Below are 16,090 nucleotides of genomic sequence, written 5' to 3' on the forward strand. Positions count from 1 at the left end.
TGGTTAAAGTGATACTAGGAATGAGTAAAGTAGTCTTAGGAATGAGTAAAGTAGTCCTAGGAATGAGTAAAGTAGTCTTAGGAATGAGTAAAGTAGTCCTAGGAATGAATTAAGCTATCTAGGAATGAGTAAAGTAATCCTAGGAATGAATAAAGTAATCCTAGGAATGAGTAAAGTAATCTAGGAATGAGTAAAGTAATCCTAGGAATAAGTAAAGTAATCCTAGGAATGAGTAAAGTAGTACTAGGAATTAGTAAAGTAATCCTAGGAATAAGTAAAGTAATCCTAGGAATGGGTAAAGTAGTACTAGGAATGAGTAAAGTAGTACTAGGACTTAGTAAAGTAATCCTAGGAATGAATAAAGTAATCCTAGGAATAAGTAAAGTAGTCCTAGGAATAAGTAAAGTAATTCTAGGAATAAGTAAAGTAATCCTAGGAATGGGTAAAGTAGTACTAGGAATTAGTAAAGTAATCCTAGGAATGAATAAAGTAATCCTAGGAATAAGTAAAGTAGTCCTAGGAATGAGTAAAGTAGTCTTAGGAATGAGTAAAGTAGTCCTAGGAATGAGTAAAGTAGTCTTAGGAATGAGTAAAGTAGTCCTAGGAATGAATTGAGCTATCTAGGAATGAGTAAAGTAATCCTAGGAATGAATAAAGTAATCCTAGGAATGAGTAAAGTAATCTAGGAATGAGTAAAGTAATCCTAGGAATAAGTAAAGTAATCCTAGGAATGAGTAAAGTAGTACTAGGAATTAGTAAAGTAATCCTAGGAATAAGTAAAGTAATCCTAGGAATGGGTAAAGTAGTACTAGGAATGAGTAAAGTAGTACTAGGACTTAGTAAAGTAATCCTAGGAATGAATAAAGTAATCCTAGGAATAAGTAAAGTAGTCCTAGGAATTAGTAAAGTAATCCTAGGAATGAATAAAGTAATCCTAGGAATAAGTAAAGTAGTCCTAGGAATAAGTAAAGTAATCCTAGGAATAAGTAAAGTAATCCTAGGAATGGGTAAAGTAGTACTAGGAATTAGTAAAGTAATCCTAGGAATGAATAAAGTAATCCTAGGAATGAATAAAGTAATCCTAGGAATAAGTAAAGTAGTCCTAGGAATGAGTAAAGTAATCCTAGGAATGAATAAAGTAATCCTAGGAATGAGTAAAGTAATCCTAGGAATGAATAAAGTAATCCTAGGAATAAGTAAAGTAGTCATAGGAATAAGTAAAGTAATCCTAGGAATAAGTAAAGTAATCCTAGGAATGGGTAAAGTAGTACTAGGAATTAGTAAAGTAATCCTAGGAATGAATAAAGTAATCTTAGGAATGAATAAAGTAATCCTAGGAATAAGTAAAGTAGTACTAGGAATGAGTAAAGTAATCCTAGGAATAAGTAAAGTAATCCTAGGAATCAGTAAAGTAGTCCTAGGCATGAGTAAATTAATATCTGAGGACGAACTGTGTTACTGTAGAAGGTAAAACGCGAACCTGAGCAGGTTTCCAGATGTTTAATAGAGTTGTTACGCAGGTAAATATCTCAGGAAGCCATTGGCCGATGATGATGATGATGGACACCTCTATCAATGGTCAGTCAGCAGAATCCAGGGATAGCCCCCACATTCACCTTAGAACCACCATGAGGATCCAGAAAGAAGTAAAGCCCAGGATAGTCTATGATAGGAAGAGAATCTTTCAACCTCCTTCATCTCCATGGAAACCAGCAGGATCTTCATGGTTCATGTCAAAGGCAGAGTCAAAGGAGACATTAGCAGAGTTTTTAGAGCTGGAATCAAACAGCAACAGTAAGACCTGGTTTCTGGTTCTGGCTGCTAGCTCCAGAGTTTCTGTCCCACCATGATGAGACAGACATTTTTGTCATTTTTACCACTAGAGGCTAATAATTCTCACAGACTGGACCTCAACGGCAGGTTATCTGAGTAGCTCCGGTTCTGGTGAGGTTCTACAGTCGCACCAGAATCTTGTGATCTAAAAATATGAATAATGTGGTTGTAGTGTTTCTCTGCCTGAGTTTTTGGCTCAGTTTACTGACTGGTGGTGTTTTTGTGTTCAGTGATGAAGACTGGAGAAAGTGGACTGACTGTGTTCCGGCTCCTCACCAAGGAGAACCGCTGGAAATGGGTCCAGGCCAACGCCCGGCTGGTGTACAAGAACAGCAAACCGGACTACATCATCGCCACCCAGAGGCCCCTGCTGTAATTTCCTTTTCCTGTGTTGTACAAACTGGATCCTAAATGAGTTTCCATGGCGACACCCCGTTAATAACCCTGTTTTTTTATTTCAGAGACGAAGAAGGAGGAGAACACCTGCGGAAGCGCTCCATGCACCTACCCTTTACCTTTGCCACAGGTGAGGCCCTGCTGTACCAGTCCAGTCACCCCATTGCAGGCTTTAAGGATGGAAGTCAGGAGAAACACGGCAGTAAGTCCAAGAAGAGCCGGACCGACAGGGTCGCGCGGGATGATCCGGATGGTCTGGATCCCGGCTCCCTGCTCGGGGCCCTAATGAGTCAGGATGAGTCGGTGTATGTCTGTCAACCAGCCCCGGAGCCCAAAATGTCCTTCCACAGTGTCTTTGGAGACCAGATGGATTCTGTCTCTGAAACCTGCAGGCAACGCAGGAGTTGGGCTGAGCCAGAGAACAGTGTGGTGACCCAGGGCATCACGGAGCCTGGCACCAGCTTCGACCCTCTGTTGGCTACTCTGGACTCGCTGTCTCTGGAGGGGCAGGGGGTTTTGGAAGCCGAGGAGGGAGGCTGTTCAAACGGGGAGTTGTTTGGAGCTCTGGAGGGTCTGGGGCTGAGCGCTGAGGACCTGGAGCTGCTGCTGCTGGACGAGCGGATGATCCGAGTGGAGATGGACCCTGAGCGTGTGCCCACGTTGGATGATCTACTGACGAATGATGAAATCCTCTCCTACATCTACGACTCTATCGAAGGAAAGACTGACTCTGCAGATCTTGGAGGACAGGTGCCCCCAAGCACTGCTGCAGGGACATCCTCGACAGCATTGCTGCCCGAAAACAACCTCAAATCTGATGCTAACATCCAGATGGGGTTTCCTCCTCTGATGGGCGAGACTCCCATTGTGCAGCTGTCGCAGCAGATGCAGCAGCACCTCAACATGCAGGCGGGTAAGGTGACGTGCGACTGGGCCCAACGCGGTGACCATGTGACTAACACGATGGTAAACGGAGAACTGATGGGAAAACAGCTGCCCAACGGACAGTGGACACCCCAAGACATTTTAACCACTGCAGGGATACAACTGGAACACTTGAACATGCAGCAGACTGCAGGCGAGCTTCATCATCATCACCATCAGCTGTCCCAGCAGTGCCACAACAAACAGACGGCAGCCAACCTCAACATGCCATGTACCGTCTCCAGCTCGGAGCAGTCTGCAGGAAAAACCTGCTGGCAGGAGTTTGGATTCAGTGAGAGTCCCTGCCTCAATAACGGCCAAAAACCGCTCACTAACACACTTCCGGAGTCATGCACGGATTACAGCATGCCTGACATTCACAATGTGGATTACACTGTCACTGGAAACAGTTTGTTTGCGAGAATTGGACATCAGCAGGCGAGCGAGTCCGCTATGTCATCTTTCCAGGAGATGAACCACAAGCTGCAGCAGGAGCAGATGCCGGCCCCTTTAGCTCAGGTCATCTCCAGCCTGTCTCAGTGTCCTCCCCCCAACACATCTCTGGAGCAGATCCTTGGAGTGGGCAAGTCCTGTCGGCAGCTGGACCCGTACGGCATGGTGACGTCTGAGATCTGCCACGACCCCGGCCACAGTAAGGTGAGAGACATGGTGTCTTTTTTTTTTTTTTTGTGTCTGGCTGCTGTGTCGTGCCGAACAAATTTGCTTTGCCAAGAGAAGCTTTATGGGTATAAGGCTCCTCTTGATAATCTAACTTTTTATTTCTTTATTTGTTTAAATATATTGTTTTATCTTATTTATTTGGTTTTACGGTTTTAAGTAATCTTGCTGGATCTGACCAGAGGGGACAGAAGAAAAAATAAAAGGACAATAATGGAGAGAAGTAAGAAGGAAAGTGGAAATAAAGGAAGTAGAGACAAAGATCCAGTAGATAGAAACAACGACCTATCAATCCAACCTAACAGCAGGGCAGCCCAGAGACCCAGGCGATTAGCGGCAATCCCAGAGCACGAACCCCAGCCACCCCACCACTAAGACTACCCCGGACCCACCCCGATGGCGGCAGAGGAAGATCCTAGCCAGAGGCCCCCCGCGGCCACGTGGCACAGAGACATGGTGTCTATGCATTTGTGGGTTCTCTTAGGGTTTTCTGAACCAAATTAAAATCAGACATTTTGGTGGATGAACTTTATTTGTACAGCACTTTTTTAGTCTTCTCTAACAACTCAAAGCCCTTTAACACAACATGCCACATTCCCAAAATCACATACACTCATTTATACACTGGACACATCGGGAGGCAACATGGTGTCTTTACATCTTCCTCTACTAAACCAGACTGGTTTCAGGATCTATTTCTCCGTATTTTCATGCTGTAGCTACTTTAAAACCAACTAGCAGCCTTGCTAGCCTCCTGTTTAAATGTAACTGGATAATGTAGCGCTAGCTTAGTCAGCACTAAGCAACGTGGATACTGAGGTTCTCTTTGAGCATCTTAATAGTTTGATCTCAGCTCCAATGTGAAAATCTTGATGAACTGAGTTGATGTGTAGTCCCTAAATACATTCACTGAAAATTAAATATGACCTGGTTTCCCCACATTAGCGTAAAACTAATGTAGTGCTAGTATAGAAGTAGATTTGCACTGATACTTAGCTTCATGCTAACAAGATAACAGCCTTACATACAGGGACAAAACAGCATTATTTATCACATTTCATCATCAAAACATCATCACTACCATGTTGCTAAGAGACCTCTATTTAGACCTGGACATGATGATGAAGCCACTTCCTGTCAGACTTTCCACCAATCAGAGAGCTTAGATTGATGGTAACGTCCAATCAGGAGCAGCCAAAGATCAACCAGTGAGCAGAAAGTTCTATGTGTGTGTGAAAAGAAGAAAAATAATGCTCCTCTATGGCTGGAATAAAGCCCAGAAGACGTTCCTCGTTACTCCATTCCTCGTTACTGTCTATGAGCTGAATGAATGAAAACATCTGGCTTGACGTTGCTGTGAGGAAATGGTATCTTAAGGATCCAGTCACACTGGAAGCCAGCCCACCCATGACCACAGAGGGCGCCACCACAGAACCACCTAGGTCAGGGCAGGCCAGGGTCCACACCACTGCCACAGGGCCGCAGTGCAGGAGCCCTGAGGTGACCATCGGAACTCGGCCGTCTTGGTCCGAGCCGGTGAAGTGCTGATCGACGCAGAGCCGGCAGTCCAGGCAGCCACAGAATCTCAGCTGGGCAGCAGAGCTGACATCCTCACGTCAGACAACACCTAGAAACGGTTGGATAAAACCAGGCCAGTACTGTTGAAAGCTTTCCTGGGGTAGCAGACCGGTTCAGACCAGGATGGCGGATGTTTAGGTGTGAAGCTGGAAGAAGGCCAGGGCGAGATATCAGGATCCCAAGGCACAGTGTCCTGGAGAGCCGCTTTCAGTGATGCTATGTAGAACGTCTGCTGGTGTGCCACATCCATCAGGAAATTCCACTTCTCATTCTTGGACCTCAGTTCAGAGAGAGAGAGGGGTAGTGTTGTGGTTTATGGTCCAGGAGAACCAGGTTCAAGTCCTCAGTGGCCCATCAGAGGCGAATCACTCAGAAAGGCCCTTAACTCCTAATTGGAACTACCAAAGAGATATTTGTTGGAACAATCACATCTACCATTGTACTTGCAAACATTTGCTGGATAGCTCAGTTGGCAGAGCATCCATCTCCCATGCAGGAGACCGGAGTTTGATTCCCCCCATGGGACGAACATTAACACCGTCCAGTTGGGTCCTTAGGCAAGACCCTTAACGCTACTGCCTAACTACTGTCCAACATATCTCCAGCATAATGATTTGAGGGAAGGTCACTAAGTTTGTGACCAAATCTGTCACAACCACTTTGATTAAAATATTTTTTCCAAATGTTTTTTATTTCAATTATCTGGCAACTTCCCCATTGCATGCATTATTGCCTGAAAAGAGAAACACGTCATCATGCAGTGTCATCATTCACAGTTGGTTTTGGCCCATGTCTCCATGGATTTCTTACCTCTATCTTCAGTTTTAAGTTTTCCATTTCTGGTGCCAGGTTGCTGGAGGTGGACTTTATAGAGTTTTTTTTCAGTCATCTGACACACAGACACAGCCCAAGCAGGCTTAGCATTCAACAGGGTTAGAAATATTTAAATAAGGAGGATGAACCCGGCTCTGATGATGAACCCCCTGGGATACCTTCCATCACGAGGCAGCCCAGGCTGATGCTCACCGCGAGCTCCTCAACATGCAGTCGCCCCAAACCTCTCTTCAGCCCCTCCCCAGTCTTCTTATTGGCTGTGAAATAGGTGCACCCTTTTCTGGTGAGCCTAAGGCATAATCTATGAAAATTATAGGCAACCGGAGGAACTTGTCCAAGGTGCAGATGAGAAACTCTTACCAGTCTAAAGAATGTTTTTATATTTTGTTTTCACCTAGTGCCGGTACGCTTGGGGGCGGACGGGTCATATCTGTTTATAATATAATATAATATAATATAATATAATATAATATAATATAATATAATATAATATAATATAACATAATATAATATAATATAATATAATATATGCCTATTAAATTTGGTAATCAAATAACACATCTATAGGCTAGCATGTGTTGAACGTCTACTTATGTGTTGATTTTGCAGGAATCTGCCACCAAGCGTCCCAGCAGGTGGTTGTGGATGCTGTTATTTTTTATTATAGTATTTTTTCTGGTCTTCATAGGCCTCAGGGAGGACCTGTAACTCAGCCTGTGAAAAATAAGGTGCTCTCCATTTAGCTTTTTAAATCGTGGTTTTGGGGCTCAGTGGGTGATGCCTTTTATGGCTTTGCCGTGAAAGTGTACACATCTGGCTTAACCAACACGAGGTTGTGATAGCTAATTCATAACAGGTGTTTTGGAACCGACAGCGTAGGTTAAGGTGTCAGAGGATTTAGCAGCTTGGAGCTCAGGCTTTATAACAGCATCAAACCTTCCTTCAGGAATACCCCCCAGGACTGGGAATTTAATTCTGAATTAAGTCTGTTTTGTTTGCATCTGTGTTGGTTCTGTTTCGCCACCTCTGATCTGATGGCAGCTGCTTCAGGAAGAGGAGGTTGTAGAAAATGTGTGGACGGAGCAGGAACGGTGGCATAAGAGGTTTACCAGACCTGCTAGAGCCCAACGTAATCAAATAATCTGCCCCAACATGTGAAAACACCGACAGCCTGGCGGAGGGGATTCTGTTCTTAGGCAAGTTTATTTGTAGCACAATTCAGCGACGGGGTGATTCAAAGAGCTTTACAGAATACAAGAAGCATCATTTAACATTAAAAAAGAAACAGGAAAGGAAAAAGAAAGATCACTGGATACAAACTGTATTACAACATGACCAAGTTTATAAATTCCAGCTTAGAAGAACCAGATCCAGATCTGGACTGTAAATAAAAACTAGTCCATGCAGCAGAGAACAGGTGGATCTAAATAAACTGAGTGTTTCAGCTGATCTGAGGCTTTCTGGGAGTTTGTTCCAGACATGTGGAGCATAGAATCTGAATGCAGCTTCTCCATGTCTGGTTCTGACTCTGATAAGAAACTGGATCCAGATGACCTGAGGGTTCTGGTAGATTCATACTGGGTCAAGATGTCACTGATGTATTTTTGTCCTAAACCATTCAGAGCTTTCTAGACCAGCAGCAGAACTTTAAAGTCTATCCTCTGACGGACCGGCAGCCCGTGTAAAGACCTCAGAGCTGGACTGATGTGGTCCACATTCTTGGTCTTACTGAGGACTCGAGCAGCAGAGTTTTGATTCAGCTGCAAATGTCTAATTGTCTACCCGAGTCCTGTATGTGGTCCAGCCAGGCGGACTCGGTCCAGGAGGTTACCGCCACACAGCAGGTTCCCGTTGGTGAGTCCTGATGGCTCACAGAGAATGAATCATGATTTTACTCTCTGACCTTTTCCTTCTAATGATTAGGCTGAAGTTTCCAGCCGAGCCACACAGCAGGTCTTCTGCCGACGTTCAGTCATGACATTTCCAGGTCTGTGACACAGACTTCATGTACTGAGACATCATCAACACGCTTACAGAGCTCAGTCCTGGATTTACCTGGAAAATATCTAAACCAGAAACAAGTTCTGTTTTAAGTTTACAAACCAAACTACATGCAGAATTTCTGTTTGAGACATTATCAGTAATCAAATAAAATAAAAGCAGCAACTTCGGCTTGTCTCACACTAGCTTTACGTGGACAAATATTTCATCAATCCAACTGAAATCAATCTGATCAGAGATCCCAGCTGATGTTGGATAAAATGATCCGATCATCTGTATTTACATGATGGACAGATTTTAAATGATCGTAATGGTTTGACATGCACAGTGCCTACTAGTTCGGAAGAAAGGTTTTTTTTATTTTTAACCTTCTGACCATCAAAATGCTCAACAATCCTTAAAGGCTGAATAATTAGGTTTCTTTCTTTGAAAATAATTTAAAATGTTTTCATTTGCTGTGAGGGATAAAAGGAAGCTTCCCTATAAACAATCTGTCTCCTACATCAACAACGTCTTTGTCAAGTTTTTCTCCTTCAAAATAAGAGTTCAGTGCCGGAATAACTTGGGTGCATCGTGTTGTTCTTTCCAACTTCCTGGTTCCTTAACCAATCATGTGCGACTCCCCACGGTTGCCAAACAACAACAAGGCAGCGTTTGGTATTTTATGTCTTCAAAAGAGCAGCAGCCTGCAGGTATGGAAGCTGGTAAAAGAAGTGGACCAGAAATAGTTTCAGAAAAACCTAAAAAGCCTCGGCATCCTGCTAAAAAAAGCAAACAACCAAAAACGGAAAAAAACAAGGATCAATATTGGAGAATCTTTAGAAAGGTGGAGAAGTCTGAGCTGGCAAAGTTTCTCCTCCACGGGTAAACACCGGAATTTTGCTTAAATTAACCGAAAAGTTTATCTTGATTTACAAAGATTTTACTCTAATTTAATTCTCGAGACTCATTAAATGGATGTGTGTGACTGTATGGACGTATTAGTGGAGTAAACTGGTGGCCTGTTAGTTTACAACTACAAATGTAATGATGTTTGAGCCGAGTGAAAACTGTGTTTGTCCTTATAAACGCATGAAATTACTATTAAATTAATTTATTAAGTGAGACTAAGGGAAAACCGCTGCTGCGTGGCTTTTGTTTATATTCTATTTTATGCTAACGTAAATTAGCGCGTGAAATTAGCTCTAGCATCGCAAAGCATAGCAACTTACTGTGTGTGTGAATCATCTTCGCTCCTCATCATGATGTTTGCTGGCGCTTTGTTCTCCGTCCTTCATAGACTGTATGAAAGAACCGCCAACCTACGGAAACTCTCCGAGGGGGGAAAGCTCTCCGTGTTTTTCTCTTTCGACTGCAGTTCTGATTTGAAACACTAGGTGTCAATGCTACTGATTTTGCCTTCAAGTCGTTCAGTTTCTAACGAAAACATTGTATCCGCCACAGCCCCGTTGTTCTGCTGCCACATTGCTCGCCAAGCATGCTGGGTCGATCGGATCAGCTGACATGTTTGCATGACACATTTTGTACATCAAAGCCAGCTTTATTGTCAATTTCTTCACATGTACAAGACATACAGCGGAATCGAGATTACGTTTCCCACTGTCCCGTCGTGAAGACAGGACAGGACATTTAAACAATGAAGTAACCATTAAAATTAAAAAATTGCACAGGCCCAACAAATATCTGAAAAAAAAAGAAAAACTGAGATTATTGCAAACTGATAAAACTGCCAATAAAAACGAGTGTATCTGAAAATTCTAAATGGCAAACTTCCAAAGCAATGTTCTCCTAATCAGCTCAAACTAATATTCAAATATCAGTTAAACAAAAAAAAAAAAAAACATTGCACAGTGATAATAAATAAGGTGTGAAGATTTAAGGCATGAACTGGTCCTAAGGCTAACTGTAACAATAACAATACAGGGTTTACAGTGATTTGAAAGTAGCAGCAGAGTTGTATGTATAAGTTGTGGTAATATGTACAAGCAAAGAGTGGTATGTATATGTTATGTATAGTAGTGCAAAGGCAGTCAGTAATAGCAGCAGAGGTTAAAAAGTGGCATAGTGCAAGACAGTCATTAGGTGGGTTGGAGGGTTTCAGAGTCCAGAGTGTTTTTCTTTTGGGGTGGGGGGGGGGGTTAGCTGGTGGAAGGGGCTGAGGGTGGAGAGGGACACTGTTGGTGAGTCTGGTGGTTTGGGAACAGAGGCTCCTATACCTCCTACAGAGGGCAGGAGGCTGAACAGGTTCTGTGCAGGGTGGCTTGCATCGCTCACGATTGGGTTGGCTTCGCGGGTGAGGCAGGTGGTGTATATGTCCTTCAGAGAGGAAGGTGGTGCACCAACGATCCTTCCAGCTGTGTTCACTATGTGCTGCAGGGCTCTCCTGTTTTAGTCGTGCAGCTCCTGTCCCACACAGTGCTGCAGCTGACAAGGATGCTCTCAATGGTTTTGTAGAACATGGTCATGATGGGAGGAGGGGCTCTTGCCTGCTTGAGTTTGCACAAGAAGTAGAGGAGCCGCTGGGCTTTCCTCGCCAGTGATGCAGTGTTGGTGGTCCAGGAGAAGTCTTTACTGGTGTGCACCCCCAGGAATTTGGTGGTGCTCGCTCTCTCCACAGCAGCACCATCGATGGTCAGGGGCAGGTGTTGGGTGTTGCCTCTCTGGAAGTTGACAACAATCTCCTTGGTCTTACTAACGTTCAGTAGGAGGTTGTTGTCTCTGCACCACGTGGTCAGAAGATCGACCTCTTTCTTGTAGTGAGTCTTGTCGCCCTTGGTGATGAGACCTGCCAGAGTTGTGCCACAAACCTCACCAGGTGATTTGAGCTGTAGGTTGTTTTGCAGTGGTGTGTCAGCAGAGTGAAGAGCAGGGGCCTGAGCACATAGCCTTGGGGAGCCCCTGTGCTCAGAGGGAGGTGCTGAGGCCAGTTTGTCCAGTTTGCAGATGAGTTGTTGTGGTATTATGGTGTTGAATGCTGAACTGAAGTCTATGAACTGCATTCTCATATATTACATAGAGTTAATATTTTTATTCTGATTGGACGTTTGATCAGATCAAAACGGCTCCATGTAAACATAGCTTTTGTTATCTTAGCATTAAAAACAATAGCATCTGGATGTCACACGAGAATAGGTCGTGTTACTAACGGATAGCCAAATCATTACAGTAAATGTCCTTAAAATGATTAATACATTAGTTAGGCTCAGAGAAGTATTTATTTAAAATGGTAATCATTTAACTGTGAGTGGGTGATTAAAGACAGCAGCCTTATCATCAGCAGGTTGCTGTTTCATAACTAACTGTGTGGAGCCAGAGCTGTAACACAGTCATAACAGTTTGAAGCTAATTCGATTGACTTTAAATAAATAACTATTAAATTATATTTTTGTACAAGATATAGGAGTAAAGATATGAAAAATGTTTTTGGTAAGAAAAAACAGGTTTTCCATCATTCAGTTGCTCAGAAAAAATGTGACCTCAGACCAAATTTAGTTGCCGACCCCTGATATAGGGTGAAGCTTGAAGCTGCAATCCATTGGTTGGTTATAATCAGTGGATATATTGGGGCGGCATGGCTCAGTGGGTAGAGTGGTCGTCCTGTAGCCCAAGATTTGCTGGAGAAAACCGAACCCCTAATTGCTCCTGATGGGTTGTAGTTGAGCGCCTTGCATGGCAGCTTCCGCCACCAGTGTGTGAATGGGTTAATGTGACGTACATGTAAAGCTCTTTGGATAAAAGCCCTATATAAGTACAGATCATAAGAATCATCACTTCCTGTGTGACTCAGCAAGAACAACAAAGCAGGAACAGTTCCATGTTTAAATAAACAGCGCAAGCGTGCCGTTTTTGTTCCCACTGGTGAGAGGCTCTGACAGAATGGGACAGTTTTATTATTTTTCTGAATTTTTAAATGTTTTTACCACTATGAAAGCCTTTATTAAAGCCTTTTTAAAACGTTGCATTTTAAGCACGAGTCTCTGAACACTGCCAGCGACAAAATGGCTGTGTTGGTGCCTGGAACATACAAACACTGACCGGCAGATCCCAAACCTCAAAGAGGACATCCGTAAACTCTCTGATGAACTGAGGTCTAAGAACCAACTGCTTGACAGCTGCTAGACTTGGCCCACCAGCAGCGCTCAGTGCACATTGCCTCACTAGTGGCTGCTCTCTAGGATACGGTGTCTTGGGATCCGGACATTTCACTTCGGCCCTCAGACTGACATCACAACCAGAACACATCCCAGTCCAACCTGCCCTTCCTCACCAACATTTACCAGTACTCATCACCAACAGACATTAAAAACACCCTCAGTCACATGTCTCTATCATCCCATGTCTCCCTCCCATATCCATAGCCCCTATAAATTCAATCCATTACTCATCAAAGAAATCTCATATAAAACTTTTAACTTGGTGCTTTTAAATTTCCGTTCTCTTTAAAAAACATCTTTTCTTTTTTCTTTTCTTTTTTTTACAATGATCTCATTTTAGATAATAAAAGCCGGCTTGATGCTGATGCTCCAGCTATTCTCACCGAGGCTTCTCCCACAAATTTAAGTTTTTTATTTTCAATCAGGGAAGGTAGAAGAGAGGGTTTTAGATAACTACTCATCAGTTGAATATCATGCTTTTGTCTTTAACAACCCACCTGTTTTATGTGTTACTGTTTATAGACCACCCAGCCTCCCTCTTGCTTTATACAAGAATTTTCTGACTTTTGACTTCATGACTTCTGATTTTTGTTGTGAGTCATTATCTGATTAGTCATTTTGGTTTAGAAAACGAAAACAGGAAGAAATAAGTTTTTTAAAGAATTTTTTCAAGTTTTGTTTAAAAAAACCTGAAAGAAAAAAATGAAAGGATTTATTACTCTTATCCTTCTTCTCCTTTTATAAATGTACTTTTAATGGCAGCTCTCCTTTCATCCCACATGGACCGGGATGAGTTGGATGTGGATCTCTGAATGTCTCTGCTTCCTCCTGCAGATGGAGAACGGCTGCATCCTGAACAGTTCTTACCCAGGAAGCTGCGCTCTGCCTAATGGCAATGGACCGGCACCCCCCGTCGTCCAGATGCCCGGCCCTGAGCCTTTACCGGGCCTCCCAGACCCACCAGCCACCGGCTTCTACCTCTGACCACGTGAGCAGGGGCAGCCATGTAGCAGGACACTGTGAAGAACCAGAAACAGGATGACTGGAGCAGCCTTATACCTGCAGACAACACTGAGGAATCTCAGGCCCCCGTGTTGCTTCTGTTCTTTCATTTGGACTAGTTTTCTGGTGGGGGGAGTTGAGGGGGGGTTGTGGTCATTGTGTTGTACAGTATTTCAAGTCATGTTATCATATGAGTTCTTTGTTTACAATGATGCAGTGAAGAGTGATCAGTTTATTTATGTAACGCAGAGAAGGAAATACGAGTTTTATGAATCAGTATTCAGATTCAATGCAAACTTCTTTTAGAGTCAAACCAGTCAGTATTTAAATATTATACATCTGTTATTTTCATGTAATACTTTGGTACATTTTAAACACCATGAAACAGTAAGCAAACCGAAGGAAGATGTGAGTGGATTAATGTGATCCCAGCTTATCAGAGCCGATAAATCCTTCACTCTCACAGCGAGAATCATTCTGCTGGTGTGGATGTAAACTAAAGATTAATTTTCCTGTAACACCCAACATGGCTTCCAGAGTGATGTCCAGGTTTCTAGTCGTTCTGCAGATGAACAGGACTCATGATGAAAATGTCGGTTTGTCAGATGTAGTGACGTCCAATAGAAACTCCCCCTCCTGCATCTACAACCAAACCTGCTTCAGAGCCATTCGGGTTTGTTTTGTCCCTCCTAGGTTACTGTAGATGTTGAACATGATGATGGGGGACGTAATGAATAAAAATAGATCTTATTATATTGCATTTTAGTCAGTAGTTCACCTTAAAAATTTTCTGTACTGGAACTGAACCCGCACACCTCTTCGGGTTCATATGTGCAAGCCCCTTCTGGTGACAGCGCTAGATAATATATGAACCCTTTAAAGCCTGATCTGAGAAATAATGGGCAGAAAATTCACATTTTTTAATCTGTAGTCTTTATTAAAACCTTATATGATTTTAAAAAAATCATTTGCATATATATACCGGTTATTACTGTGTGATATGTCAGAATAATTGTAATACAAAAGATATCAACCGGGGGCAGAAGACAAGTATCACATTGCATACATCAGGATTTTGAGCAAAGTTTTTTACAAAAAGTGATGCATTAGGTCTCAGAAACAGGATGTATTTGACATAGTACATACAGTGTTAAAGGGTTTTTTCTAGGCCATGCTTTACTTAATAATTACTAGTACATCTGAACGAGATAATTAATTCATAGCCATGCATGTAATAAAATATGACATATTTTGCTATGAGATTGGGTTGGTAGTTTGGAGGTATTTAGTTGGCTGGATGACATTACCACCAACTGATTTTTAAAAAAAAAAAACAAGTTGCAATACTTGTACTTGCATAGAAGTTTATGGAGTTCATCTGGTGGCATCAGTAGAAAATACATTAATCCATAATCCATAGCCTCCTAGCATTAGCTGCTGATGTGGGAGCTCATGGTCTTAACGTTAGCTGCTAAAGGCCCATTTATGCTCCCTTACGTGCATAAATAATGGCGTCCGTTTCAAACGTTATACGTCGCAGTCCTCATACTTCTATGCATCCTTTACGTTCCAGTGGTTGTTAAGTCAGTTCCTCCAATACTGAGCAATACTGAGTTCCCTCCCACGAGCCGACTTCAGTTTCAGACACTGTTTAGTAGTGGTAATGCGCTGAATGAGAATATAAAGGTCTTTCAAACAGCCCAAAAATACCCAAAACACTTGCAGTCTTTTTTACAAAAGCTCATGCAATTTCTACAGTTGTGCTCGTGTTCATTCTTCTTCTGCGTTATTGTTCCCTTCCTGATCTTCTTTGGTTTGTTTCTTTCGCTGGTCGCATGTCAGCTATTCTGCTCAGCACTGACCCTGCAATTTCCGGTGGTATTGCTCTGTCTTCTGCGTCAAGCAACGGAAAGCTAAGCTCCGTGAAAAAGGACCAAATTATGTGAGTAACTGATGCAGGAGACATACCAAACTGTCCGTCCATCTGCATATCCGTCTTCTGCATCAAGCATAAAAGGGCGTTAATGTGTGAGTTTGCGGTCTTTGCGTTAGCTGCTAATGTGGGAACTAATAAGGTGGAAAATAATCTACATGTGAATGTTTTACATTGTTTATGCTACGACTTCCTGCTGCTCTAAATCATCCTGTTTTTCTTTGGTGTTGTGCTCACGTCACGACCCCGTTGCTTCCATATTTTCAACAAAAAATGTTAAAAAGACATACATGATGCAGTTTTTTTTACATAAGCATACACAGTTGTAAAAAAAAATAAATTAACCAGATACATGTCTACATGCATGAAGACAGGGAGAAATCTAGATGTCACTGCCATTAATTTTCTCCTTCCCATTGTTATTAATCTGTGGTCATGACTTAGTAAGACCACTCATTGGCCTATATTTTCTTCCAAAGTCACCAGACGAGCTCCTTACAGATGTGCACAGTCGTCGGTTTTCCACCACCTGTGAAGCAGATCTGAACAAATAAAAATATGCTCCCACTGAAGACTTTAAAGAAAATAAACCAGGTTGTGCAGCATGTATTCGGGATGGGATTGATATTAGTGCTGTTATTGATTTTTATAAAAACAAACCTGTTCCTTATCGTCTCCCTTAAGTTTCAGCATCAACAAAACTGCTTTCTATCTGAAGCCCAGAGGAAAGAAACCTTGGGTTTTTAGTTTTTTATTC

At 42.6% G+C, this 16,090-nt stretch overlaps 1 protein-coding gene across 2 annotated transcripts in view; it reads left to right on the plus strand.

Moving 5' to 3' along the window:
* Window positions 1-14,755, plus strand: part of ahr1b (aryl hydrocarbon receptor 1b) — an 84,196-nt gene extending 69,441 nt beyond the window's left edge. For both annotated transcript variants that reach the window (XM_042001568.1, XM_042001569.1), the window contains exons 9-11: window positions 2,064-2,205; window positions 2,295-3,810; window positions 13,233-14,755. In XM_042001568.1, the coding sequence (XP_041857502.1) occupies window positions 2,064-2,205; window positions 2,295-3,810; window positions 13,233-13,382 (1,808 nt within the window). In that variant the 3' untranslated portion in view covers window positions 13,383-14,755. The remainder of the gene's footprint in view (window positions 1-2,063; window positions 2,206-2,294; window positions 3,811-13,232) is intronic.
* Window positions 14,756-16,090: the final 1,335 nt, after the last annotated feature.

The sequence above is a fragment of the Melanotaenia boesemani genome, chromosome 12 (genome assembly GCF_017639745.1).
Source record: "Melanotaenia boesemani isolate fMelBoe1 chromosome 12, fMelBoe1.pri, whole genome shotgun sequence".
Classification (NCBI taxonomy): domain Eukaryota; kingdom Metazoa; phylum Chordata; class Actinopteri; order Atheriniformes; family Melanotaeniidae; genus Melanotaenia; species Melanotaenia boesemani.